This window comes from Prunus persica, chromosome G1, assembly GCF_000346465.2.
Source record: "Prunus persica cultivar Lovell chromosome G1, Prunus_persica_NCBIv2, whole genome shotgun sequence".
NCBI lineage: Eukaryota > Viridiplantae > Streptophyta > Magnoliopsida > Rosales > Rosaceae > Prunus > Prunus persica.
In genome coordinates, this window is record NC_034009.1 from 5331286 (window position 1) to 5359147 (window position 27862).

The 27862-nt window shown below is 36.0% G+C and overlaps 3 protein-coding genes across 5 annotated transcripts; 2 read left to right on the top strand and 1 right to left on the bottom strand.

Moving 5' to 3' along the window:
* Positions 743–5067, top strand: LOC18792032 (transcription factor bHLH35). Its single transcript, XM_007223851.2, has 5 exons — positions 743–959; positions 1073–1235; positions 1437–1667; positions 2083–2253; positions 4680–5067. The coding sequence occupies exons 1-5, from the start codon at positions 886–888 to the stop codon at positions 4767–4769; spliced, it is 729 nt and encodes a 242-aa protein (XP_007223913.2). The 5' UTR covers positions 743–885; the 3' UTR covers positions 4770–5067.
* Positions 6105–9791, top strand: LOC18791605 (ubiquitin carboxyl-terminal hydrolase 36). The gene is made up of 2 exons (XM_007225584.2): positions 6105–7334; positions 9306–9791. The coding sequence occupies exons 1-2, from the start codon at positions 6222–6224 to the stop codon at positions 9462–9464; spliced, it is 1272 nt and encodes a 423-aa protein (XP_007225646.1). The 5' UTR covers positions 6105–6221; the 3' UTR covers positions 9465–9791.
* On the bottom strand, positions 9855–25994 carry LOC18792250 (DNA ligase 4). 3 transcript variants are annotated; one of them, XM_020555182.1, is made up of 27 exons: positions 25642–25994; positions 25059–25150; positions 23961–24046; positions 23739–23875; positions 23274–23348; positions 23069–23160; positions 22711–22782; positions 21386–21465; positions 21245–21282; positions 21150–21156; positions 20828–20983; positions 19590–19665; positions 18799–18923; positions 18662–18696; positions 18162–18220; positions 15747–15830; positions 15202–15297; positions 15056–15104; positions 14825–14912; positions 14434–14637; positions 13862–13987; positions 13614–13713; positions 13411–13516; positions 13075–13205; positions 12798–12959; positions 11875–12030; positions 9855–10762 (listed from the first exon to the last, which is right to left on the bottom strand). In XM_020555182.1, exons 1-27 carry the CDS (start codon positions 25972–25974, stop codon positions 10036–10038), a joined length of 3492 nt encoding a protein of 1163 aa, XP_020410771.1. In that variant the 5' UTR covers positions 25975–25994; the 3' UTR covers positions 9855–10035. The 3 variants fall into 3 exon arrangements, with proteins under 3 accessions (XP_020410771.1, XP_020410772.1, XP_020410773.1); XM_020555183.1 differs by lacking the exons at positions 23739–23875; positions 25059–25150; positions 25642–25994 and having other exon boundaries at positions 23946–24030; XM_020555184.1 differs by lacking the exons at positions 23739–23875; positions 25059–25150; positions 25642–25994 and having other exon boundaries at positions 23961–24029.

The window sequence follows — 27862 nt, forward strand, 5'->3', positions numbered from 1 at the left end:
ATTTTTTTTTAGAACCTCGTATTTAAAGTATAAGTGAAATCAAATTGAGTGGAAGTCATACTAAACGGTGGGCTAATATACCTTTTTTTTCTCTCTTTCCTTTTTCTAAGTACATGATTCATGCCTTTGTTTTTTTTTTTCAATACGAGAGATAAGGAGAGGAGGAATTTCACACGCACTATTAAGATGTTATAAAAGTTTGAATGTGAGACCACTGACATGCAAATTAATGAATTTTTTCACTGAACTAAGCCTTTGTCTTTAAATATAGAGAAAAACATAAATCTCAGGCTGTGTAGACCCAAGTAATATATCAATATATATTTTCCTTTTGTTTTTCTTGGGTGATGATCCACACAAAGTTTATAAGAGCCACTCATGTGATGGGCGCGTGGAAGACTTTCTTCTGTACCACACCCAAAGAACAAAAATTTGAAAGTACCCCAATTATTAGGGCGATTGAAAGCACGCGCCTTGTGGTAATAGACAGAGAGAGTAAAGGTAGCCAGCACAGTCATTTATTTATTTATTTATTATTATTGAATATGTATTTATCGTTTTGGTTGTTGTCGTTGCTAAAGAGAGGGCAGTTCAGTTTTTTTATAGTGTGTCCTACGCGGCCTTGTAGACCAACATTCAACATTTTCAATATTTATCCAGTCAATCGACGGTTCACATCAATCCAGGAAGAAGCATCATAGCTTCCTGCTTCCTGCTTCCTGCTTCCTTCTTCCCACGTGTGTGAATTCAGATTTTTTCTTCACTTATAAAAATCCCCCTCAACTCACTCCCTCTCTCCCCCCCCAACTGTGACTAAAAATTGCTTTTTCATCAACAATACAAATCCCATCTCTCTCTCTCTCTCATCAGACTCTCTGAGCAGCCATGGACAACATTGGTGATGAGTACAAACATTACTGGGAAACCAATATGTTCCTCCAAAGTGAAGAGCTTGACAGGTTTATATATTATTAATTATGGAGCTTAATTTATCTTAATGTTTTAATAAGCTTTCATAATTTATATATATATATATATCTGCTGTTTTTTACACCAATTTTTGTCATGGCAGCTGGGGATTGGATGAGGCTTTTTCTGGGTACTATGATTCCAGCTCACCAGATGGAGGAGCTTCTTCCATGGCCTCCAAAAACATTGTGTCTGAAAGGAACAGGAGGAAGAAGCTCAACGAAAGGCTCTTTGCTCTTAGAGCAGTGGTCCCCAAAATAAGCAAGGTTTTGGCCATACAATATTATTTCCTTAATTATTGCTTGCTTGTTTGCTTGCCCATTATAATATATATATAAATATTAATATATGACCCATTGTTTTATTTTATTTTATTTTAATTTTCAAGAAGAAGAAAAAAAGTGTTCATCATGATTTGGGTTTTTTTTTTTTTAAAATTTGGTTGGTTTGTTGGGTTTGGGGTACAGATGGATAAGGCTTCTATAATCAAAGACGCCATTGACTACATCCAGGAGCTTCATGAACAAGAAAGAAGAATTCAGACAGAGATAGGGGAGCTAGAATCTGGGAGATCAAAGAAAAATCTGGGTTCTGAATTTGATCAAGAGCTGCCAGTCTTGTTGAGGTCAAAGAAGAAGAAAATTGAGCAGCTCTATGATTCCGGAGGATCAAGAACTTCCACCATTGAAGTGCTTGAAGTAAGTCAATCCTTCTCTGTTAAATCTTGATCAATTAAATGTATTCCCATCTGAGAAGCGTTTGTGTGAAACGGGGATAACATTGTTTCGCTATTCCGGTTTAATCACAGTACGTCATATTATGATAAATTTTTCACTTTACATATCGTAATTGACTGTGAATAACAAAACAATATCATTCCCGTTTCACACAAGTTTTTCTCCCGAATGCTTCATGCACTTGTATCAAAGGAGCACTGCAAGTATACTGTCATTATATGACAACGTCATAAGCACTTTCTAGAAGAGTGTATAATACAATTTGAGGGGGTGTGAATAGCACTATTCTTTTTTAAAACTATATAATAATGTAATATTATATGTAATCCATTGATTAATTAATTAATTAATGGGGTCTTTGTATTACACTTTACAGCTTAGGGTTACATATATGGGGGAAAAGACAGTGGTGGCTAGCTTGACATGCAGCAAAAGAACGGACACAATGGTAAAATTGTGTGAGGTCTTCGAATCTTTGAAGCTCAAAATCATTACAGCAAATATTACTGCTTTCTCTGGGAGAGTCTTGAAGACAGTCTTCATTGAGGTAATTAAACTCACTTTGCTTAATTGCTTATTACTTATACTTAAGTAAACTTTTTTTTTTGGGGTGAGTTTATCCTTTATTTAGTTTAATATTTTTAGTGTTGTGGGGTTCTTGGTTGGCATATAAAAATAGAACTTTGTGACAACGCCGCGTGGTTTAATTCTATATGCGTCCCGGACACCATACCAAATATAACATGTGATTTAGTACGGTCCCAAAAGGGTGTTCTCAAGAATTGAGGAAGGGGAATGAGAACGAAGGGCCTTCTTTTCTATATGATAGTGACTAAATTTAATTTTTGAAATGTTTGAAATATCTAAAGCAGAAGGGGTTTTTAGGTTTAGATTTCAGATCTTAAGTATTTGGATTTGACCATATTATATAATGTTTAATAAGTACACATTAACTGTCAAAAAAACGTATAAAAATGGAAAAATCTCATAAGTATTACCCGTAAACAAATTTGAACTTCAGAACAAAACTTTTATTTAATCAAACTAACAAGAGTAATTAGTTGAGTAAAATAATGACAAATAATAATAATAAAGAGGTAGAATTTGAGGGTCCACAGGCACAAGAATTGGAAACCAATGGAGAGCACTTTTACTAAAGTGGATGATCCATCACATGATACGGGCTACTAAGGGCAATGATTGATTGGTGTAATCCAGAGTGTTCGAATAATACCAGTCGATGAGCAAAAGTGAGGAAACGACCCCATTTGGATTGGATTTTCTCTTTAACATTTTCCCTTTTTTGCTCTAACTTCATTTTCATCACCTCCTTGCTCTCATCTCCTCCTCGTCAATCGCCTTTTATTTTGGTAATTAAGAAAATGAGCACATTGTTTGGGCGACTGTTCCTAGTAAAATCTATATAAAAAATCTCATAACGCACTTTTTTATTAGATATAGAAATTTGGAGATCGAACTGAGTTTTCTTGTACGTCCGTGAGACCGAAAAACTTAGGGCATAGAGTTTATTTTAATATATATATATATATATATATATATATATATTGTGAGATCAAGGTCCGTGAAATAATTTTTGTGTTTTTTCAATAAGATGTTTTTTTTAAAACTTTTATGTTTGATAATGGAAGTTGAATACATCAATTATTCCCAAAGCCAACAAAAAGGAAATCTCGTACTTGAAATTGTTGTGGAAGTGTGATGTCAATGGTCAGTGGATAAGCTCTGGTCAATGGTTACAAAGAAACATGTTTCCCATATGGGAGAAGTTTCGAAGAAAATACCAGCAACCAAACAAAAATTGAATGGTTGGACAAATTTGGAGACCTCATGGGGAATTTATTTTAACATATAATAATGATGCTCCACTATGAATTTTTGGTACTAGTTTTTATTTTTGGGTTTCATTACAACTACCAATTTTTGCTTTAGATGGGTTACTTGTTAAGTTTTTCTTGGTTTAGATTTGTGACACAATATTAGGCACAAAAGACTTTAAGTATATGATAGTGTTGGAACATACAGTTGACTTTCAATCGTTAATTCACGAGGAGTTCACTTTAATCATGGATCGAAAATCGTTCACACGGAACGTATGAAAGTATAAAAAAATTTACAGCGCAGTCATATCAACATCATGTATAGAAGTTTCGTTGCCGAAAATATTGAATGTCCAACTTAGTAGGTTAGCCCTCAAAGTAGGAAAGAGCAAAAGGGATAGATGGTGTCAAAATCATATGTTGATTAAAATCTGATAAGTAAACTTTGTGTTGAAAGCTTTCCCTCTGGTTATGTGTTGGGTGGATAAGGTTTCCCAATCCTTGAATATTCAGCCAAAACATTACTAATGGTCCCAAGTTGTACCTTCTGTGATATGAATTATTGTTGCAGTTTATTTTTCTTGCCTTGTTTTTGTTGTTTTCTCCAGGGCAAAAGCAAGACACACCTTAAAAGTATGATGGTTACATTACATCTGCACATTTATGCTCCTAATATTCCTTTTACATTTTTTTTTATTTATAAAGTTTTTAAATGGATTTTGGTGCAACAAAAACTATGATTCTGTGTCCACACCATCTCCCCTCTTACTTTTTATTTATTTATTTATTATTATATATTTTCTCTCAATTTTGTTTGAATATTATGTCTTTTTCCCCGTTGTCTTTGTTCATATATATATATATATTCAACTTCTGCAAGTTGCAAATGACGAAAATAATCAAAACACGCTTTAAATACTTTATGTTTGTGATGACGCCATCATGATTATTCTTTCAATGAGTCATGTTTTAAAGATGTTAAGTTTTGTCCACACCTACATCATCATCATATAATAAAATTCTATCGCCTTTTTATGCGTCCGGGGCACCTAAGATGTATTACATGTCATTAATTTTGTCTTCATAGAGCTTTAATCAATTTTAATTAACTTGTTAATTTGGTTTATTTTTGCAGGCAGATGAAGAAGAAAAAGATCATTTGAAGATTAAAATTGAAACAGCCATTGCAGCTTTGAATGATCCACAAAGCCCCATGAGCATATAATTATGACAACAAACTTATCCATGAATGAAGTTTCATTTTTCACATCACTGCTGTTAGTGTTGTTGTTGGTTGTCACCATCTCCATCTTCTTCTTCTTCTTCTTCTTCTTACAGAAATGTCTTCTCTCTTGTTTGTTTTTTTTTTTTTGGGTTCCTTGATGAAAGGCCTTCCTTCGATCTTGGTTTTTGCTTCTGAGAAAATTAATATAGGTTTTTTTTTGTTCAAAGCCAGTGTTAAATAATTGCATGATCATGCTGTAAGAAACATGTCTTTGAATTGAATAATTGGTTGTCTAAAATGCCCAAAGAAAACCCCTTTTGTAAGACTATTTAACCAATCATAAATGGGAGTGGAGGCCAAAAAACATCAAATGAAAAAAAGGAAAAAAAAAGCACAAATTCAAGCCCACAACCTGCGACACTCAAAAGTCTTGGGTTGAACCCACAAAGCAAGCCCCACAATTTTATCCATGGGCTGGGACCAGGAGAAACCAAGAAAGTTGATGTAATAAAGGAAAATTTAGGATTATTATCTAAGGGTATGAATACAAATGTGGTATCTCTAGTATTACTCTTTAATTTTGAATTAAAGTATTATGTTTAAGGAAAAAAGAAAACACAAAGGAAGTTAAGGTTTTATTCTAGAATCAATTCGTCATGGGAAGTAGCCTAACTCCTTATAAGTCGTTAGGTTTCTCAACTTTCTAATGTGAGACATTTTTCATCTTCACATTCTCACATGCCCCTGTACGTGTGGTCAAGCCTAACATGAAGATAACACATATTAGTGACGTGAAGCATGTGTGGTCGTTGGGCTTTCATAAGTGGGCAAACCCGCTATGATATCATAAAGAAAGTTGAGGTTTCACTCCAAAACCAATTTAGAAAAAAATTTCTTTCTTTTTCATGTGAAAACTATGAATATATACAAAACTTAAGAGCGGTCCTGAAATAATCGGAGTCGGTATGGCAACAACCCAGAGGCACAAAATGTTTAAAGTTGGCCCCTACATATCAAATAAAAAACCAAAAAAAGAAAAAAAAATTCAAGTTTTGGGGGGTAGAAATCGGGATAGAGGGAGGGAGAGAGAAAGAGAGAGAGTTTAATTTTAATTTTTTATTCATATTTTAATCAATTTTGATACAAAAATACCATTTTGCCCTGCACTTAACAGAAAAGTTAATAAAATTGACGGCAGGAACATTTGTCCTAACAAAACTAAAGTTAAAGGATCACGATAACTGTTTTAGAAATTGAACTGCTTAAATGCAAATCGAGTCTAAATTCAGGGACTAATAAAAGTATTAACGCATAGTTGGTGCTAAAGCCGGATAATTTTGTTTTTAAACCTCAAAATTTCAGAGCATCCCCCATTCCGCTCGTAAAATTCTTGAACTCCAAAAATTTCAGAGCTTTTCTCTTCTCTTTCGTCTTCTCTCTTCTCGCTCTCTCATGGACTCTCTGCTCGCTAACTACGCCTCTTCTGACGAAGAAGAAGATCAACAACAGCCTTCCAAACCCGCAGCTTTGCCCTCAAAACCCAGCTCTGAACCTTCTTCCTCTTCCTCTCTCTTTTCTTCTCTACCCAAACCCAAACCCCAAACTTCCTCTCTCTTCCAGTCCCTTCCCCAACCGAAACAAACCCAAACTAAACCATCAAATCTTCGTCATGATGATGACGACGATGATGAAGACCAAGATTCAAAACCCACCTCCAAACCCTTGTTCTCTACGCTTCCTCCGCCCAAATCCCAAATCCCAAATAAACCCATTACCGATATCTCATCCTCAGACCGAAACCCTAAAAGGGTCGTCCAATTCAAGCCTCCCATTAGCTCTTATTCGATGAAGTCGTCCCAATTGGACGACGAAGATGACGATGATGATGAAGAAGAAGAAAGGCGAAGGCGAAAAGCGTCTGAATCCTCCGCTCAAACATCGTCCGGGAAGTTCATATTTTCTCTTCCAGCGCCTAGGTACTCCGCCACATTGGGTGCGAGTTCGGGTTTGGGTTCGGGCCGAAGAGCCATTCTTGAAATGGAATCAGTTGGTTCTAAAGTGAAGAGCGATGCAGGGGTGGATCAAAATGGTGCTAGTTACGAGAATCACCAATCAAGTATTGATCAGAATGCAGTTAACTATGAAAGCTATGGAGGTTATGAGACTTACCAATCTGGTATTGATCAAAATGCAGTTAACTATGAAAGCTATGGTGGTTATGAGAGTAACCAATCTGGCATTGATCAAAATGTGGATGTTGGGGTTCAATTACAGGCAGGAATTAGCGGTAGTGATGCTTCAAAATATGGTAGTTATGATGTCTATGGGAGTAATGCTGGTTATAGTGGTTATGGGCAGTACGGGAATGATTGGGTTGGTGGGTCTGAAACTGCAGCGCTGGCGATTCCAGGAACAGATGTAAGTGCGATTAAAGTGAGTAAAAAGAGAGGGAGGAATGAGGTGCCAACTGAAATAGTTGAGGTTAAGCAGGACGAGTTGATGAAGAATCGGCCAAGAGAGGACCAGGCCAAGTCAACCGGAATAGCTTTTGGGCCTTCTTATCAGGTATCACCACTTATAGGTTCTTGCTGTTTTTGATCATTTGGTTTTGTAGTGATTATGAATTTTGATTTTTTTCATTAACTGGTCTGCATCCTTTTATTCATTATAACGTTGAGAACTCAAGACATTGTTTTGCTACATTTTAATGCATACTGAAATAATCAGCAGTTAGTCCAGTGTTATGAACCTGAGTGAGATATATCTTTTACTTTAGCTATATGTTATTGATAGTTTTCTAGGAAGAATTTGATATCTGTGAAACTCTGTGAAACGGTTCATTAAGTTCTTTCCATTAAAGAAGATGATAAGAGTCATAAGAAACTGTCTTTTTTCTTTTGAGAACCATTCTTGATGAAAAAGACGTAAGTTCCACTTTATATATAAGTTATCTTTTGTGTATGTCAAACTTTTTGTGCATTACTCTTGGACAACATAACCTGGTAGTTTAATGACCATTGCATTTACTTTAGCAAAAGCAATACGATCACTAAGTCATATCAGTGGAACAAAGTCTATGAAATGGGATGTGGGAACTGTGAACTGTCAATTTCCATTGACATATATTACTATCATAGGATTAGCTTGGTACCTTGGGTTTATGTAATCTAATCCATTTTCATAATGGAGATGCTTGGAATGGGGTGATAATTTTGAATATGAGGTAACATGACATGAATGCAGTAGAAAATTAGCAGGTTAGAATTGATATTTACAACACGTAGCCAAAAGTGACATGACCTTATAACACATGTAATAAACAGGTTATGTTACTGTCAACTTGATTTTGGCAAGACGTGTTTTAACTGGTATTGAATGGAGAAAAATCTTGTTTTTTCTCTCCATCTTCTCACTCTCAAGTGAGAAGGATTTTTATCAATTGAAAGGAAAAACTAAGAGAGGAAAACATGTCACTCAAGAATCATACAGGTAATGGTCAAATACAAGACTGATGTTAGCTCAAAATGTGTAAATTATTCAGAAAGGAAAAAGACCGAGGCAGCGTTCCAAAGCATGGCTTAGATTAATATTTAGAAGCTTTACAAATGGGAAATCTCAGAAGATGATGCTTCTCATGAATCGGACAAGAAAAAGGTGCCTCTGGTAACAATGCTAGAGTGTTTTCCTTAGAATGAAGAACTGGCAGTACTGTGGAACTTAGAGCTGTATTGTTTTGATATCTGATAACAAACTGATAGAGCATGTTTGGGGTCTAAAGTAGTGCATTGCAGAACTTGGGTCCATGGGTGGACTTGGGTTTTAACTTTAATTCTTCTATAACTGCATTGGAACTTGGCAAGCACTGAGGGGGACCCTTTCCTAACTTGACTTTGAATTATCAAAATCCACCCTAGAGAAATTTTTTGGTCATACTCTTTGCTAAGATCTTAACAATCCTTAACCTCCGCCCTAATGAATGTGCTTGCAAACATCATGAGGAGTTGATATATCATTTTAATGAAGTTCTATGTATCTCATGATTCCCCGAGATTGGAAGCAATGAGATTATGGTGTCAGAAGATGGGATCATGTTGAGATGAAAATATTGTCGAGGTTGTTTGCATAGAGAATTTTATATATCTATTTTTCAAAAAATAAAGATATAATTATATATGTTACTAGCTTTTTGGGTGTTCTGTCATTTTCCTTGGCTCAATGTTTTTTTCCCCTTTTTCTTTTTTGCTTATTTGTTGTTTAGTTCTGCCTGATCGAGCACCTAGTACATCTTGTGCATGTTACATAGTACTTGATATTGTTTGAAACTTAGAAAGTGCTTCAGTCTACTTTTCAATCAGACATTATTGCAAGTTCCATTCGAAAGAAAGGAAGTCTGAATCACTATTCGTTTTGTTCATCATCGGCAATGACTAGACTGCTTTACTATTTTTGTGGATTATGTATATATGTATATATATATATATACTAATTTGTTTTAGTTTATGCATTGACATATTTATTTGTGTTTGTTCCATTCAGCCTGTTTCAACTAAAGGGAAGCCTACAAAGCTGCATAAGAGGAAGCATCAGATTGGTTCTCTATACTTCGATATGAGGCAGAAGGAGATGGAACTTGCAGAGCGACGTTCAAAAGGCTTCCTCACAAAAGCTGAAACACAAGCCAAGTATGGATGGTGATCCTGGGATAATTCTTTATATGTTGTACACTGAAACTGTATTTCAAAATAGTGACATCAAAAAGGGGGAAATTTCTCTTCGTAGTGCTGGCCCAAAGTTCTGTTCTTTCTAAAGATTTGTATCCATCATCAGAGTATAATCATGTTTTCCATTCAAATTTTGTAAAACTTTGATATTTGGATTTGTTTCGTGGGAAGCTATTGAATTTTAGGCTTCTGTTAGCTAATCCTATTTCTTCAATAATGGGAAGACCAGTTTCCTGGAGCTACATTCTATGCTGCCATAATGTGTAAACGTTATAAATGAAAGGTTATGTGAATTTTCATCCTTGTGGGGGGTCGGGGGAGGACAGAAAGGAAACCAAAGCCATGGAGACAGTAAATCATAATGGAAATTCAAGGCAAACGGCATAATTAGATGATAAATGAATCTAGAAAAAGGCAAGTGTCTCAGTTTGTATTGACATATAATTTAGGTACAAGACATTCAAAAGCCCAACTAATCCACAATCCTTGACTGCGAGTCTGCGACATATATACAGAACAGACAGTAAACCGATGCAGAAAACAATTTACCAATCCTTGAGCAGCTCACCAGCAACATCCTTGTAGCTAACTTTCTTTTTCTTTGAAGGTCCTGCATTCAGATCTACTGCTGGTTTTTCCTTTTCAATACTCGTATTTGTAGTTTCAACTTTCTTCATAGCCAGACTTGGAATCATGTCAAACAACATGGCTTGAACAGGATCAGCCATAACTTCAAGTTTCTCCGGCTTTCCACTGTCTTCGATATTACACTTCTCAATCATTTCGACATTAGGAATTTTATAAGAATGGTCCTCAAAGCTAATGTCTTCAGCAACCTCTTGCACAGCTGCATTGTCTCTTTGTAATGATTCAGAATCTTTAATTGCTTCATTTTCTTGGATGTCTAAACTTGCGTCGCTCATCATTCCATGTTTCCTTGCTTCCTTATCAACCTCTTCCGCACGTAATGTGTTATCATGAGAGCCACCTTCATCTGACTCATTTCCTGATATTTTAGCAGGCTTCCTTCCAATGCGCACCCGTGTTCTCCGAGCTTGGTTGACACCAGTTTTTCCTTTGTTCATGCTTGTGAGAGCAGGTCTTCCTCTTTTCCTTTTGCTTTCCCTCTCAGGTGAGGCCAAGATCCTATAGTTTTCTGGAGCTTCTTTGCCTCCTATCTCTTTTCCTTCTTGGTTAGGAGAAGCAGAAGAATTGTTGATTTGCAGAGTGTCCACATCAGAGGGTGCTTCTTCTAGATCCATGTCATGTTTCCTAGAAATAACAGGAGCAGAACAAAAATGTTAACCACCCTGAAATCCCCCCTATTTACTCTGTTATCATAATTGATATTAAAGGGAACCCCACACACGCACACCCCTAGCAAGTCTGCACTTCACCCCTCAGAGATGTACAATACCTTCCCCGTAGAACTTCTTCCCCTTGCTATGTTTATGATATGAACCGAACAAACAATAAAAAACACAACTCCCCTTCGTATGAGGAATTTTTCTACGCACGTCATTTTAGACAGTCTACCATTTCTTTGTGCAATGAATCCATTCCTGTATTAGTTTTCTTTCTCTTAGTAGTTTATTTCCAAGAATGACTATCTAGCCCAGTATAGCGTCTCCATCATTCAGTGGAAAAACAAAATTAAGAAAAGAATAAAAGATGAAACAGCTAGCTTTTAGCAATCATTCTTTCTATTTTATTTTCTAAGGATTACGATGGAGACACTACATAATGAACAGGTAACATCCAGCACAAAAGGACGATACGCCGGGGGCAGAAGCAAGCATTGTCTTGGGTGGGCTAGCCCAGTGTAAAAATGAAAATGAATATATAGCATGTCCACTGCAACCCAGAAGAAATTAACCCACCCCTCAAAGAAGAAATTAAGCCATCCCATATCTAAGGCCTGCATTCTCCCACTCAAGTTCTCAACATAGCAGCTCTCAAGATAGAAATCACCAAATGAAAATACACCCCTGTAAAAATTTATGGTTCTGCCCTTGGCAACGTCCACTAATGAGCAAAGGTAAATCTCATAAATACCTCAAGATAATAGTCCAATATCAGTTACCTGTGTTCAAGGACTTAAGAAAGAATTATGATGGTCTTGATAAAGAATAAGATGGGGGTTTCTGAAACTGGATTTTAAGCATTTATTTTTGCTACAAAACAGGTTTTAAGTGACAAGTGATCCCATCAGGGACCGTTGGCTTCCATGTCGTAAATCTGAAATTGAATTACGAGTGAAACTTCTTGTTACTATTATACCTAATTTTGTATCATAACCCAAATCAACTGATTTGATTTTATATGCGTATTATAACTCAGTGGAATACCACATCCAAGTGCAATATTATAATAATTGAACTCACCACTCTTCAATGCTGAATTCTTCCCACCCATTGGGTTTTAAGCTATATGTTTCTTCTTGCAGTCTCTGGTCCCTTTCCAAGCAGTCTTCCAACCATTGAGATCCAACGATATGCAACTTTTTGTTATGCAGAAATCGTTTCTCTGATTCAGTGAAACTGTAACAGAGAGAGCAGTGAGAAAAGATAAAGGAGAAAAGGTCATGGACTGTATTGATGTTGATAACAGCTGTATGAGGAAAGGGGTCAGACAGTGGGCAAAGCTATTTCTGTTGTAGTGTAAGAAAAAAATATCCAAGAACTGGGGGATAGAACAGAGCAAACAAATCATGCTCCTATAATGGTCATATCTAAATTAGGTGAATAAAGCCTTATCGTAGCTTTTTTTTTTTAATGCAGTAATTCATCCATAGATTGAAAGAAGAAATTAAAATTGTCTCTTTTCTGTTTCTTAACATGATACTTGATAATTTCAGAATGCACACGCCATTAAGCATCATATTTGATAGTTTTGTTATAAAAACAAAACATGATACTTGATAATTATAATTATAATTGAACTGTTACATTGGCTACTATAAAAACCATGCATATGGCTGTGTTGAGAGAAAAATGGCACCCTCAATATGTTGTAGACAAATCGTACTACACAAACATACTTAAATTATCCTGAATAATCAACTATCTCACCAACATCTTGTCAATCAATTCATGCCAGAAAATGCACCTCTGCCAACTTCAATGGAAAGCATATCAATGAACGTATGGTCGGATATTTGACAAAAAATCAAAACAATCATGTGATGATTTAATCGTCAATAATGATTCCACATATCTTATTGATCAGGAGATCCAAGCACTTATCCCCCATTAGAGACTGGGAATAATTATTCATGTAACTCGCAACATTATGAACTATAGGTTACCTTTGCAATAAAGTTCCAGAATCGACATCAAGACCCTGCACTGACAAGACTACCAAATGAGTCGCATGAGCAATACTGTCAGTGACTCTGCCAGCACTTATGAGAACTTGAATCTTCAACCTTCTGAGTGTGAATCGTAAAAGGACTTCCCAATCCGGTTTCCTTTAAGCAAAGGTTAATCAGAAATCCATAAATAATAAATTTAGAATGTGAAAAACAAAGAAAGCCTAATATAATCCGTGTCCTGAGAAAGCCTAATATAGCCAACAGATCTTACAAGGAATGAGTTGATGGGATAAAGTAAATGCAGCAGCCGTGAAAGCGAGACCATTTCTCCATTGGACAGTATTTTTTCTTGTAATGGTCGATAGTTTTGGAATCCTCAGATCTATACATGTTGCTTAAAAGCTGAAAAGAATGAAATAAACAAATTACCTCATTGCCTATCAAAAGTTCTCTGTGTTACCTCCAATAGAACCAGTATTAAATAGTTTCACTGGTAAACATAGTACTTAAAACTTGCTGCTTTTCCGTTCTTATATGCTTAGATATATAATAAAGTAAATTCACTGTTTGGAGAGAGAGAGCAACTAAGAATACTATGTACATTTACCTGCTTGATGTCTGCAAGGTCAAGATCCCAGTAGTACGAGTCAGAAAATTCATCAATTTCTTCTTGTAACTTCATTTTTGAAGATTCAGATATGAAGAGATAGTACCTTCACAAGAAAAATATTTGAAGCATTGTTCAATAAAAAAAGGGGTCACATTTTACAATGTCTTTTCAATATGAATAGATTAGATAGTGTTACTAACTTTGGCTGTAAAGCAAGAAGTCTCTTTTGAGAACAACAATCCAATACCCAAGAGAAATGAATTATATCTCCATGACGCTTTGCTGCCTGATATTTAATCCCTGTCATATAACATTATTATTACAGCCAATCGAAATTGTGTGTGTGTGTGTGTGTGTGTGTGTAACTGAGTTACATAAAAATAGAGAGAGAGAGAGAGAGAGAGAGAGAGAGAGAGAGAGAGAGAGAGAGAGAGAGAGAGAGAGAGACCTTTGCTATCAGCTGCAACACAGTGCGTAACTGCGTTATTCAAATTCATAGAGAAAGTACCCCCATTCTCAACAACAAGTTTGTGCAAGGAATCAAGAGAATTAGTGGGAGGCACATTAACAAAGTCTGCACGTGTCAAGGACAACATGGTAAAGCAGAATAAATAGATGCAATTATATGGTCAGTAGTATGCTCAAAATATCCAATTTTGTTGGTTCCAAATGCATCCTTATAGTATTGCCTTTTTCTTGTATTCAGTTTGTATTTGCGGGGATTATCTACAGTGAACACCTTGAGGAAAGATGTTAAACAATAATTTCTTCAGGTTATTAAACACACGCACGTCATCTCTCATCCAGCTAATACACGACTCCAAACCCCTTATGGAAAAAGGAGACAAGTACAAAATGCAGAAAGTATGACTGTTGGAAATAATACATACACCAGAAGAAGAAAAAATCATTATCAGTATTATTATCTGATGCAAAATGCAGATTGAAAGATCAAGCAATTATGTAAATGAATTGACTCAGATATTAAGCAAGTAACTCCGAGAAAAACCCACAGGATACAAAACATCATATTTGAAAATAGTAATGTGTCCTCCTTGACGCTGGAAACATCAGTCTGAACTAAATGAGAGGGAACAACAGAAAGATTTTTTTTTTCTTCCTTTCTAGAGGATTTCTTATGTTTCGTTTTAGTATCCTGCAGAGCACCGTAATCCGTTCCCCTTTGTGTGGTCCCATTGCTTGAATGTACAAGCTCAATAAACGCTGCAAAAGAAGAAAATCAAATAACCAAAATTTAAAGCACGTGATAGTTGAAGAGCTTACCCCATCTTTGAATGCTGAAACTAAGGAAATAGAGAGGAATCCTAGTTTATAAAATTAGAAATATGCTGGTCACTATAAGTAGAGCTAGAATCCTAGGATGCGTTTGGAATAAATTTGATCCTCTTACATTCCACATCAAGACATTCATGCCAAGGTTTATCATATCTAACTCGATCAATACGTGGAAATCTCAGGCTGTATGGTGCAGAAAAAACCTGCAAGAACACAACAGCCAACGAATCAATAAAGTCATCAAGTCAAACTAATACAACTTATACTGCGACACCCTAGTAGATCTACATGTAAATATCTGATTAATAATTGAATCAAAAATGATACTATAGCTGTTAGGACACACCTCAGACCTTATAGTTCTGATGTCACTTGTTATAGAAAGTATTATTGATCTGCAAAATACAAGGGGCAAAAGGAAAAAAAAAAAGATAATTGATATATGTGCTGAAAATTAATATATCACAGACCTATCCAGGAAATCATACTAACTTCTCGGGGCTTTCAACCCAAACATCTGGTCTCTCTTTTGAATTGTTTGTTACTTGATAAAAACTTGGTGGAGCCTTTCTTGGGTACTCATATTTCCTGACAGAACAGAGAGAAAATCAACATATATTTGCAGAGATAAGGAAAGAATAGCACCTAATAAGGTAAATCCAAGGGCTTAATAAGGTATTGTATTTGACCATAAAAACAGACTTATTTTCGCAGTACCAGTAAATTAGTAATCAGTAAAAAAAATGCCCCATGTGGGTGTTGGCTCCAAGCATTATCTCAAGTTTTCAACAGCATTTCTCATTCATGATAAAATAAATCAAACTGATGCGGCCTAGAATTACAAAACTACACTGAACAATCACCAATGCTAACAATTTTTTGTCTAAAACCATAAGCTGCATGGCCATCAATGCAATGGTCATAGCACAAACTGTTCTGGTTGCCCTAAAGGCTATTTCATGTTGCTCATTGGATATTTTCTTGATAAACCCCCCTGAGGAGCTACCACAGTGTCGTTAAGTTATAAAACAAAATACCTCAAATAAGGCTTTAATTTGGTTGCAACAGCTTCTAGATCCTCATCAGAAAGTCCAGTGCCCACTCTGCAAAAGGATACAAATCTGCAATATGAAAACTTAGTCAGAAACATTCACTTACCCGTTGTGGATACAAGGATTATAAGCACCAATGAGGATTTAGGCTCTCTGGTGCATCAAACTACTCTACCAAAAAATTAGCACCAACAAACAATATGGCACACACATGGAACCAATGGCTGGTTAATTGTTTAAGTATCAATATATTAGCAGCAAGCTAACCCTGATTCAGCCAAAGTCATATTCAAAATCTACTATAAAATGGCCAGGCAAGAATCTAACCTAAGAGATAAAAGTTGACGAGAAAGCAATCAACTTTTTTATTTTTAAAGAGAGAGTAGCAGTAAGCTACGTAAGAGTCAGCTTAATTCATATCACACTCTAGTATAAAAGGAGCCAGACATTGATCCAACCCAATAGATAAGACCAACCAAAATTACATAATTTAAAAATAAAGAAAAGCAATTAAGGCTAGAATAACACATGCTGATCTCATCCCAGTTAATCCAAGAGAGGGACAAAGAATGACCTCTTAGAAAGTGAATCCGAAGGGCCTAGAAAGGGCTTCTTTTCGATGTGAATCAGATATGGGATCCTAGGAAAGAAGACAAACAATTGACCCTGGAGGAGAATTGGAATTATGAGAGGAATAGGCCCTGGAATCATGGTAGTACGCCTCAAGATTGGAATGAGGGGAAGGAATGGAAAGATAAATGGATGGGAAATCCCCCTATGTGCTGAGAATAAGAGGAGCTGCCTTGCTTGGACTTGATCCCACCAAATTGACGCATGACCCATACTCAGGAATTTAACCTTCACACACCTTGGATAACTTCTCCATGCTACTTAGCCAATCAAGAAAGTCGTTGGGATGCAATCGGCCATGACTCCAGCATAAAAAACAGCACATTAATTCCGGAGCTGTGGATGATTGAGAAAGCTCTAAGATCTTGTTTGTAGTTTCTGTTTAAAAAGTTGTACTCATTGGTTTTCCCGCCCTATCAAGTGGATCAACTGCTTTAGCAGCTAGGCCCTTCACTGCAGAGCATCCAATTCCCAACTAATCTATTCTGAATGGAAGCGATCGATCGAATGGATTAGAACAAACAAATTGGATTAAAATTGGAAAGATTTTACTTTGCGTCGATCAACAAAAAAGAGACAAAAGGCACGAATCTAAAATATACATTTGTCGGAGAATCCGCTGAAGTAGCTCTTTTGAATCTTCAAAGACAGGCTTCCACCAATCGACGTTTCTCACATTTCAGATGGTGGTAAAGTGAGACCACATAAAGAGCTCTTCCTCAGTCCGTCTGATTATTCAGTAAGATATGGTTTGACCCTTTTTTTTTTTTGTTTGAATCTTCATAAAGAAAGCAGAATCAGTTGGTCAAGAAAAGAGAAAAAGAGGCCAAGGAAAAGGAGGAGGATAACCACATGATCACCAAACCTTATCCGGCTTGGATAGATTCCGCGCTGAATACGGAGGAATACAATGATATCAGAACAGAGTAGACCAAGCAAGCTTACAGAATTTGGGGAATTAGAACTCAGAATAAGCTCTTTTGACCAAAATAGAGTTAAGTAATTCAGAGTCATATCAGGTTGGCTTTAAAATGGTGGATGAACATGTCCAAAAACCATATTAGTTCATAGCTTGTAAGTTATTATCGATCGCAAAAGCCAAATCTGTTAACAGACCCAAAAATGTATATCAATCTGAATCCATCACACTAACAAATAGTATATGCATCAATCATGGCAACTCTGATAGTTAAATACACCCCTGAAATCATCTATTCACGATGGTTCAAGTAATCTATTGGTGCTTGCTTATATTTTGTTAACTCAAGGTCACAACTTCCACATTAGGCAAGAACATGACTTCAATAAGTTTACCGTCAAGAGAAACATAAGAAAACAATATGGTTACACTGTTGGTAACATCAAATTTTTTATATTTTATATTATGAGTGTTATTGTGTTTAATTTGATAAGGGTTTAAACAGATTCAAAGAGATAATGAGAAAATTAACTGTTCTCTCTCTCTCTCTCTCTCTGTGTAAAGTATTCAACTAACTCTTTGCTCATCTGCCCACTAGTCATTTTGCGCTTTTGCGCCATCATTTCACATAAGATATGGTTTGGGCAACCAGTTTCAACAAAATGCCTTTAATTAACTCGTAGATGCCCTTTTTTATTATTTTTTGTCTCAACTTACCAAATAATTGATTTACTCACAAATATGACCAACCTTATTTAAACAAGACAATACAGAATCCAAGTTACTACTCCAATATTTTCATTCATTGAAGCCAACCAATCTGTATAGATCAACCATTGAAAAATTCTTACTTTCTAGGATATGTATTTGGTACTGGACGTTCAGCAAGACCCACCAAGAATTGAGCTACCTGCAATAATAAATTTATCACTAGAACTAAAAGTCCATCATATATAACTACATATATTATTTGAGGGACACCCTTTAGGGTCCCCCTACGAATTTTTTTTCAACGATCCAAACCATCTATTTCTTAAGTCTACATTCATAGATCATCCTTGCAAAAAATTAGACGAATCGGAAACCATTTCGACATCCAATTGTGTCTTACAAAATCAATGAACACAGTGTCTATATATATCTCCTAAGGTCCTTAAATAGAGTCGTGTTTCTCAACCCTTGTGCATGCATATCAGTTGTCTACACATGATCTAAAGGTCGAGAAACATAACCTTATTTAAGGATCTTATTTGAGGACCCCAAGAGAGTTATTGGTACACGCATGCACACACATCTATGTTTGGGTCGGAATGGAAATAAACTAGAATATGAGCAAGCATTTCAAACTGACCTCCCCTCCACGACGTCCAGAACCATAGTATCCGCCTAAATACAGGTGTGTAGACATTTAATTAAAAACTATAGCAGATACGAAAAATATGTTGGTTCGAGGTAGATAAGAGAGTTTAAGAAAAAGAAATTACAAACCTATGATAAGAACATCCAAATCAGAGCCTGCACGAATGTAATCTGGCTTTAATTTTAACCACTTTCCACTCCGATCACTAGGTTCCCATTTAGAACCAAGGTCCTTCAAAACAATCCCCTCATCTCTAACAGGATAAAAATGATATATAAGCTTAAGGAAACAACTGACCAAATGATGCATGAACAACTCAATTTGATAAAATACAAATAAGACATTTAGGTCAAAGAACTGTATATTCAACACATAGAATAGGAGAGAACAATGATTCTGTACATCAATGGATATGATCCTTTTAAGACGCTATTACAATATGGGAAAGAGGTTAATGTATCGGATTTTACTCCTGAGTGACATCAATCGGTATGATCCTTGTATGATTTTGAAGGTAATTTGCAAGTAGTGTGGGATTAAATCACCATGAATCTTAGCTGATAATTTAAAGTTCTAGGTGTTTGTGCAGGGCAAAAAGTGGAATTAGGAAAAAAATGGTACAGGTGATTTTAAATTTTTGGATTAATTTTCGTGATCAACAAATTAGTCTAATTTCAGTTTTACAAATCTAAAACCCTGGCTTTAGTGCTAAAACTTTCTTCTATTTGATGCGGAAAGACTAAAAATTTATTGAAATTGGAAATTGAAGAGAGAGAGAGAGAGAGAGAGAGAGAGAGAGAGAGAGAGAGTAAAGGAAAATAACATCAATCGTAGTAGACAGATTATGCCCAAAGAATGTATGTGATAAACAACAATCATAGTCCACTCGAACTAACAAGAATGCTGAAGCTATGCTAACCTATTTTCGATGGTTTCTTTGAAAAACCTCTCGACTTCATCCACACTACGAGCAATAAGCGACCAACAAGGATCCCCTGCATGACCAACACAGGTAAGACACTGATGTACTGGTAAATGTTAAACCATTTGACAAGATTAGCTTTCGAGAAAAATAAATAGCACTATATTCATATGCCTGGAATTACCAATGGTGGAGAGGTGAACATAATAACCATCATTGTACTAACACCAGACAATAATGATGGGCATCTTGTCATTCATTCTGTACTTCATCTTTCTTCTTTAGTGAAATGTTTTATCTCGTATAGAAAATATTTTTTACTTGGATGAAAAATTTCCAAAAAGCCCAGATGAATCACATGGCAAGTTTACATACATAACTTCTACAGGTTAGAGATATTCTCACAAGCTTCTCTCAATGCTGGATACATAATAGTTAGGAGGTTTTATACCTCCGTAGGATTCAATAGATATTTAGATGGAGTTCACTGGCAAGAGCAGGGGGCAGTCCAATCACCGCATGCTAGACTTCATAGAGGATTAAGTCTATCAATAGATGTGGGTGCTTACTTTGTGAATTAAGTAATAGAGGCAACAAATCAGTTAACATGCGGTGAGTTATGACAATTGATAATCGTGTATTAAAATTAAAACTGGCATTCAATCAAATAAGTTGGAATAAGAAGTCACAATAAATAAATAAGGTTATATTTGTTTGTGCTTCAGTGACATGAGAGTAATCTAGCACGAGAGAAGTTTGACCATCACATCACCCCAAACCTCACCCTCCTAATGATCATATGTGTCAATTTGGACTTCATACATGTCAATTTGGAATTCATACACCCAAAATTTTAGTCAGAACTCAGGACTTCATGACTTCAGTATGACAACAGAAAAACATTGAATGTCCAATATATCTTAAACAGAGTTGAGTCAATCCTCATCTGTCATGATGAACAGAATTTGGATTAGTTTAGGTTGGTTCCTTAAAACGGCATATCTTAGACTAAAGCTTTGCTTCACCTAGAACGCAATCTAGAGCATAGGTTGCACACATCACTTGTTCTCGTCTACACTAAATCAACCCACTAGCAAGCAAATGAAAATATAAAAAATGCCAACTAAACCAACAAAATCCACTAAATCAAACACAATGCATAGGAGAAATTCTTTTACCACATTGGAAAAAAAAAACATAGGAACAAATTCTGAAATCTGTAAAAATATTTTTACCTTCAGAACGGTGAGTGTTAAGACCACCATTAGGTACTAAAATTTCTAAACGACCCTTCAAAGGTTTCACAACTTTCTGGAGAAGCTCATGCCGTTCCTTCAAGCTCTGGTGAATTACACTAGTATCTCCAACATAGAGGATATCGAATGCAACATCTAGTCAATCTCATGTCAAGGTACACAAAATCAACATTTTTCAACTGTCCTTCACATTTTTAATTTTCAGTTTCTATGATTTATCACCATCACCAATAACATTGAAGTGCTTGCAAAGCCGGACATCAACCTCAACTTTGAGCAAGGTCAGACACAAAAAGGATACAGCACAACTGCATGAGGAGGGGGGGCATAAAGTGTAAGCTGGACTCTAACTTGATAGTTTCTAAAAATAGAAAAAGAATATCATGAAAAGAAAACCTGTCTATCACTGTCAAGTCCATCCCTTGCTGCCTTGGCTGTAAAATAAAACAAGGAAAACAAATTTATTAGTGACAATAAAAAAAAAGCAAACAGTCAACAGATCATATCAAGAAAAATTAATTAATTACAAAAGAAAACCTATTTCTTGATTTGAACCAAACTCAGCAAAACGATTGGAAGATGTGTCCCAGACCAACATCTCACCATCAAGAATACACCTACCAACATTGCAAGGGGAAGAATTAATATGGATTAAGTTGATTGCAAAATATTACGTGAAAAAGAAACTGTGTACATTTTCGCACACCAACATGTATGGGGGGGTTTGACTGTAAATGATACACAGCTTGTTAAACCAAAGGCCTTTGCAAACTACACAGGTTCCAGGCATATAAGAATTTCAAAACATAGTATTCAGACATTGATCCGTTAACAAATAAGGGCACTGTTAAAGTTGCCCCTACAGGCATCTGTTGGTGTTCACCAAAACGAACTGTAAAGCCTTTGAGAGAATGAAGCTTTCTAAAATTGAGATTGTGATGGTTGCTCAAATGGATGTAAAGGACAGCATGTCCATTTAACTCATTTTAATATGGTCATTGTACTTTTCCCCCAGAAACATACAAAGACGCCTAAAAAGGTTGCAATGGCAGGACAAAAGTTGGTAACCTATGCTCTTTCTAGTCTCATTTGTGTGCATGCAGGGGTGCATGTATGTGTTTTTTGCATAACAAAGGTATCTCTTGGCTAGTACCTCCAGCATATTTTTCCCGTGATTCTTTTCTTCTCACTCTTTCTCTAAATCCTTTTGTACAATCATACCAAAACTATGCAAACAAATAAAAGAAGGATTATCCATATAACAGACTACTTTATCAAGATACTTCACAACACCGGAAGCACCTTAGACAATACAAGCTATTTTTTCTTTGTGATAATTTAACTTGTTACAAAATTCTAAGTTTTGGCATATCTTCTCTAATTTGTAGCTTAAATTAATAATTTAACAATCACTCATACTAGCAAAATAAGAGAACATGTGTTAGACTGGTTATAAGGGAGGGAGAGTTGAAAGGGTTATTGCTGATAGTAAGAGAGACACAGAGAGAGAAAATAAAGAGGGAAATGAGATTCAAGTCGTTCTCTATTTCTATTTGAGAGAATCCTTAGGAAAAGCATTTTGTAATCAATCTCCATTAAGCAATAATATATATATGATTTTTAAAAACAAAATCAGAAATAACAAGGGAGGGGTTGATAGGGGGCACATGCCCCTCCTGGGTCTGCTGTGCCTCCGCCCCTGCTTCACATTCACAAACCAAGCAAGAAAAGAACAGAAAAGGCCAACAAACCAAGACATGTCATAACTACTGTAGATTATAGTAGAGCTACAAGAAAATAAGATAAAGGAAGCCAAAAATAACAAAATTCTAGAAATGACAATTTGATGTAGATAAATTTACCTATCAGCCAGAACATTTTGTATAACAATGTCTGACATTGCATGTCCATATTCAGGGTGATCAAGAAAATTCCTGCAGAAGGGAAGCAACTTATGAACAAAATATTTTTTGAGTTTATGAGTTTTCAAAATATTTTGCCTAAGGAACCACCGATATGACAACGACCCAAGCTTTACATAAATGTCAATGGTTAAATCAAATTCTCTTATTGAGTAATCCTGCCATATTGTGAGCCTAAATTAGTAATCAAATTAAATAATGCCCATGAGAATAAAAGGAAACACTTAAAAGATAAAGATTGAAAAGATTAATAAAATTGCCAGAAAGGTTTGCAATTACTGATTAAATTTGCCTCTACCTTGAGAAGTAATGTATTTCAGTTCCATTCTTATGAATTTGGATGCGATCCCCATCAAATTTACACTCAACAACCACTTCCTTACCATGAAGCTGAGAATGTGGGGAAAGAAATTAAGAGAGATATTAATGGAGTTAGACATATAAAATAGCGTCACCAAACATATATGTGTGAATAATTTGTGTATCCATCTACTATATAAAACCTTTTTCCATGCAATAGTTGCATCACCAACTCTCATAGCTAGTTGTGGGCGTACAGCTTTTCCAACTTCAATGTCCTGCAATTGATGCAAAGTAGTGTCATTAATTCAGAAGCTATGTAGTTTGCACGCATATAAGCAAATTTATAATTAAAAAAAATTAAAAACACACGCTATACACCAGAATACCAAATCTTCTCTAGTAGGTACTGCAATTTTGAGATCATTAACTTCAAGAAGAGCTCTTTGTATAAATGAGAGCTTCGTAAGATATGTTCTTCACAAACAAATCACCAAAATGACCAAAGGTTTTCATATCTTTGGCATGCAACAATACCTTAAAATAATTTTCCCCCGTAGTAGCTTCAATTAGTGAGGAGTAAATTTTAGGAAAATACCATATTAATGTTGCTACACCATAAAATTATTAAAGAGATATACAAAATTGTTTCAGACTTAATGAGAGACCTGGCGTTTATGACGCTGATTTCTATCCCTCAGCTTTTCACAAACCAATTTCAAGTCACATGTGACATTAAACAAGTCTTCAGCATCTGGATGAAATTCATGAAAAATGCTCTTTTCACTAGTTCCCAGCTTCAGATCTACAGGAGATATAAAAACATGAAAAATTGAAGCTTAACAGAATGGATATTAAAAAATTCATATCATGACCTTAGTAGACAACACCTTTAAGAATAATCATGACAATCCACTTCATTTCCTGTGCATTTGTCTTCTTTATCAACGTAGAAAGAACTGAAGTCTTCTCTGCCCTGTTGACATCCTTGTGTCATTTTAGTTGTTATAAACAGACTTGAGAGCCAAACAATGTTTTCATACAATAAACTTAAAGCACGCAGGGAAGATATATTATATAAGCTATTTAAATTTAAACTTCAAACAAAATTTCAAGAAAGATTAATGAGAAGAAGCTAAATAAGTGTGGAAGAAATATACTTAAACATTTGCACTTAGGTTCAATCTAGAGGGCCTAACTTATTTGCCCCAGTAGGCTATTTAACTTAAGTTCAACAGAAAAAGTACCTAAATAAATTCTACTAATGTTTTCTAGTAAAAGTTAAAATAACAAGTTACATTAGACGACATCACCAGCTGAGACCTTCTACACAGAAAAGTGAGGGTGGAAAAAGAAAGAAGGTGGCAGCGTAGGGAATCATGTTCACAAGCAAGGCAGAGACTTTCTGGTATAATTAGGCTAGAGCTCCCATGGTGCACTTGAGTTTGCCAACCCTCATGACAGCAAACAAGTAAACCCAATTTCTAAGCTAGATCAAACAATAACTTTTCATAAAAAAGATTTGATACACAAGGATTTCATAGTTAACCAAGTTCTGTTTGTCAAGAGATGTTAATCACTGCCTAAACCCAACTTACTATCTCAGAGGCATATTTTTTTTACCATTATTGAAAAGAAAGAGTACACGCACACGTATATATATGTGTGTGTGTGTATATACATATGTGGACATCTGGAAGTTATTATCGTGCGGACGCCATGTATTTTGTACTACCCCTCCCTGCTTTCCTGCCTGTTTACAATAGCATCCGCACGATAAAAATGTGCGGATATCCGGATAAGAGAATAACTATATATATATATATATATATATGAGAGAGAGAGAGGAAACGGAAGAAGAAAAGGCCAATTCTAGATTTGTGTTTAGCATATATCAATGCAAACTTGGTTAAAATATGCCTCATAATCGATGTTAAGCATTTACAAGCTCCCGTTAGGAATTAGGAAATGAACACTGAGTAATATACCTATTTTCACTTGAAGCTAAACGATCGAGCAAGTCATTTAACTCCTTGATTGTTAATCCACCTGAACTCACTCCTTGTCTACGTTGCAGCACCTGATTCACAAATAACAAATGCCAAACAGTTATAAACATATAAAACCGAAGGAATCATACAGTAAAACCATCTACCAAAGTCTAAGCACACTAGACCAGAGGACTTTGAGTCACTAATGTCCAAAATCAACTGATAACAATTTACTGCAACTAAGTCGTTTCAAAAATCATTTTTGTAATTCATTTCAAATGAGTTGTTAGGGCCCAGTCTCATGTTTCATCAGTAATCAGTGGAAAAGTGATTATCAATCCCAAAAAAATTGGTTGGTTTCATTTCTTCTACTCCATGCAAGTGAACTCTTATTGACAACAAACCATTATAAGCACACAAAATTCAGAAGCTTAGAAAAGCATACCCCGCCAAATTCCATACACAAAAATACAAACTTTCACTGACCCAGATACCAAAAACTCCCAAATTCCACAAAACCAAAACAAGCCCAGAAAAAATCAATCAACAAATAACAAAAACCAAAAGCCAAAAAGCGTACCTCGGCGGCCACGAGCGAGAAGTTGCCGGCATTGACACCAGTCTTGGCGCCGCCTTTGCGCCAATTGATGAGGCGAAGAGCGTCCTCGGAGTCTCTGGCCATGCCGAGAGCGTCAATGAGGCAGGTGGCGAGCACAGACTCCTTAAGGCCATAGCTGCCGCGCTCGCGGTCGAGGCTGGGAAGAATTAGGCGAATCGAATCGAAATAATCAGCAGGTTTACAGAAAGTGTCGAGAAATTTGCGGAATTTAGAGCGCTTTAGGGTTGATGTTTTGCTTCTTTGCATCCAGTTGAAGAGGCTGCATAGGACGCTGAACTTGGTCTCCTCACTCATTTTGAAGCTTGTTTGGTACTCTTCTGTTATGAGTTTGAACTTTGGGTCTTATATAACAAGTTGACAACAAAAGAACCGCTATGTATGTGTCTGTATCTGTGTGCGCGCGTGCATAGGAATGGCAACGACGGGTTCAAGGTAGGCCTCATCATTTGGCTCGGGGGCTCATAGGCCAATGGGGACCTGCCCGACCCATCGAAAAAAAGTTTGACTTGGCCCGTTATGGGCTTTGAGATGGTTTGGCCCACCTTGGGCTGGGCTAGACTTGGACTTAGGTGTCTGAAGTCCGGCCCGATTAAGCCCAAGAAAGCCCGGCTCGGCCCGCCTACAAAAACCCGGCCCATTAAGTCCGCATATATATATTATTAAGTATAAATAAGAGTTTAGGTTTAGGATTATATCACTTAAATCACATATATAATTTGTTTCATTTCATTTACTTTTCTTTACTCATTCCTAGTTTATAATTGGATGATTAGCACATTAATTTGTGTCAATTATTAATTCAACAATATTATATATAATCATATCACGAAACATAATCGTACCACCAAATATAATCATACTTTTCTTGAACACATCACCAAATATTTGCATATTTATTCATACCATCCTTTAAATTTTTATTTTTTTTATACTTAGTGTTTTTTAAAATGATTTCTTAAAACATATTACGATCTAATTATGTAATAACCTCAAAAATAGTACTTGGTTTTATTATTTTTGTGGAAAATCTTATAAGTTGTGTGACTTTATTGGGTGTTTTATGAATTTGGTTTGAAGTGAAAATATTGGAATTAAGTGAGTTTAATCTCAAATTTGGACTAAAATGCCTTTATGATTAAGTTAATGATTTTTTTTAATGAAGTAGGGCCCGTTTAAGCCTGGCCCGGCCCGATGGGCTTTCTCAAGGCCGACTCATGGGTCGAGCTTGGACTTTGAATTTTCTAAAAAACAGGGGTCTGGCCCGGCCCCGATATTTTCTCTCTCCTCTTTAAAGTCTTGCCTGGCCCAGCCCAAGCCCATTAAATTTGAGCTGGGCTAGCCCGGCCTGGCCCATTGACGAGCCCTAGTTCAAGGTTGGGTATGGCATACCGTACCCGCCCCTATCCAGTCTAAAAAAATTCAGGGAACCCCCATCCCCCAATTAAATTTGATAAAATTAAATATATATTATATTATATTATACAGTCCTAATCTCTTGGACCACAAAGGTCCAAGAGATTTGTGATCACCCACCGTTGGATGTAAATTCAACGATTCACTCACTCTTGCACTCCTTTTAAAAAAAAAAAATTTGAACCATTGGATTAATATCCAACGGTGGGTGACCACAATCTCTTGGACTCCTGTGGTCCAAGAGATCAAGACTATTATATCATAATCATACATGGTTATATTATATTATACATTAATTAAAAATAAATATATTACATATTGGGATGTGTTTAGGAAGTAGCCCAGGGATCCTCATACCCGCTCCTAATTTTCCCCCAAAATCTCCCTCCATTAAGGTCGAGAATCCAGCCTGATGAGAATTTTTGCCATCCTTACATCGTGTCGTATGCTTGTTGTGTTCGTTCGTGTCATATGCTTGTTGTGTTCGTTCGTGTCATATGCTTGTTGTGTGTCTGCTTATTTACGTGATTTATCCGTTGTTACTGTTATCATTTACCCCTTCTTCTTTTTTGGCCAGCTTACGCTTGTTAATTATGATCGTTAATTGGATGGTTTTGTACCATTTTTCTTATTGTCAATGTCCAAGAAAATAATAATGAGCAATTTTGTTGAACTCACTAATTTTCTACAATAGACATTTGCATTTGGGAAAGAGTTTTGGCGAATTTGATTTGGATAAACCAGGGATTCAAATTTGGTTGCGGTTATG

Coding starts and splice junctions, on each gene's coding strand:
- LOC18792032 (XM_007223851.2), top strand. CDS start 886: ATGGACAACATTGGTGATGAGTACAAACATTACTGGGAAACCAATATG. Junction 1,668..2,082: donor CCACCATTGAAGTGCTTGAA/GTAAGTCAATCC, acceptor TACACTTTACAG/CTTAGGGTTACATATATGGG. Junction 2,254..4,679: donor TGAAGACAGTCTTCATTGAG/GTAATTAAACTC, acceptor TTATTTTTGCAG/GCAGATGAAGAAGAAAAAGA.
- LOC18791605 (XM_007225584.2), top strand. CDS start 6,222: ATGGACTCTCTGCTCGCTAACTACGCCTCTTCTGACGAAGAAGAAGAT. Junction 7,335..9,305: donor CTTTTGGGCCTTCTTATCAG/GTATCACCACTT, acceptor TGTTCCATTCAG/CCTGTTTCAACTAAAGGGAA.
- LOC18792250 (XM_020555182.1), bottom strand. CDS start 25,974: ATGAGTGAGGAGACCAAGTTCAGCGTCCTATGCAGCCTCTTCAACTGG. Junction 23,349..23,738: donor ATCAGCGTCATAAACGCCAG/GTCTCTCATTAA, acceptor CATCAATTGCAG/GACATTGAAGTTGGAAAAGC. Junction 13,517..13,613: donor CTTCTTGCTTTACAGCCAAA/GTTAGTAACACT, acceptor TTTCTTGTGAAG/GTACTATCTCTTCATATCTG.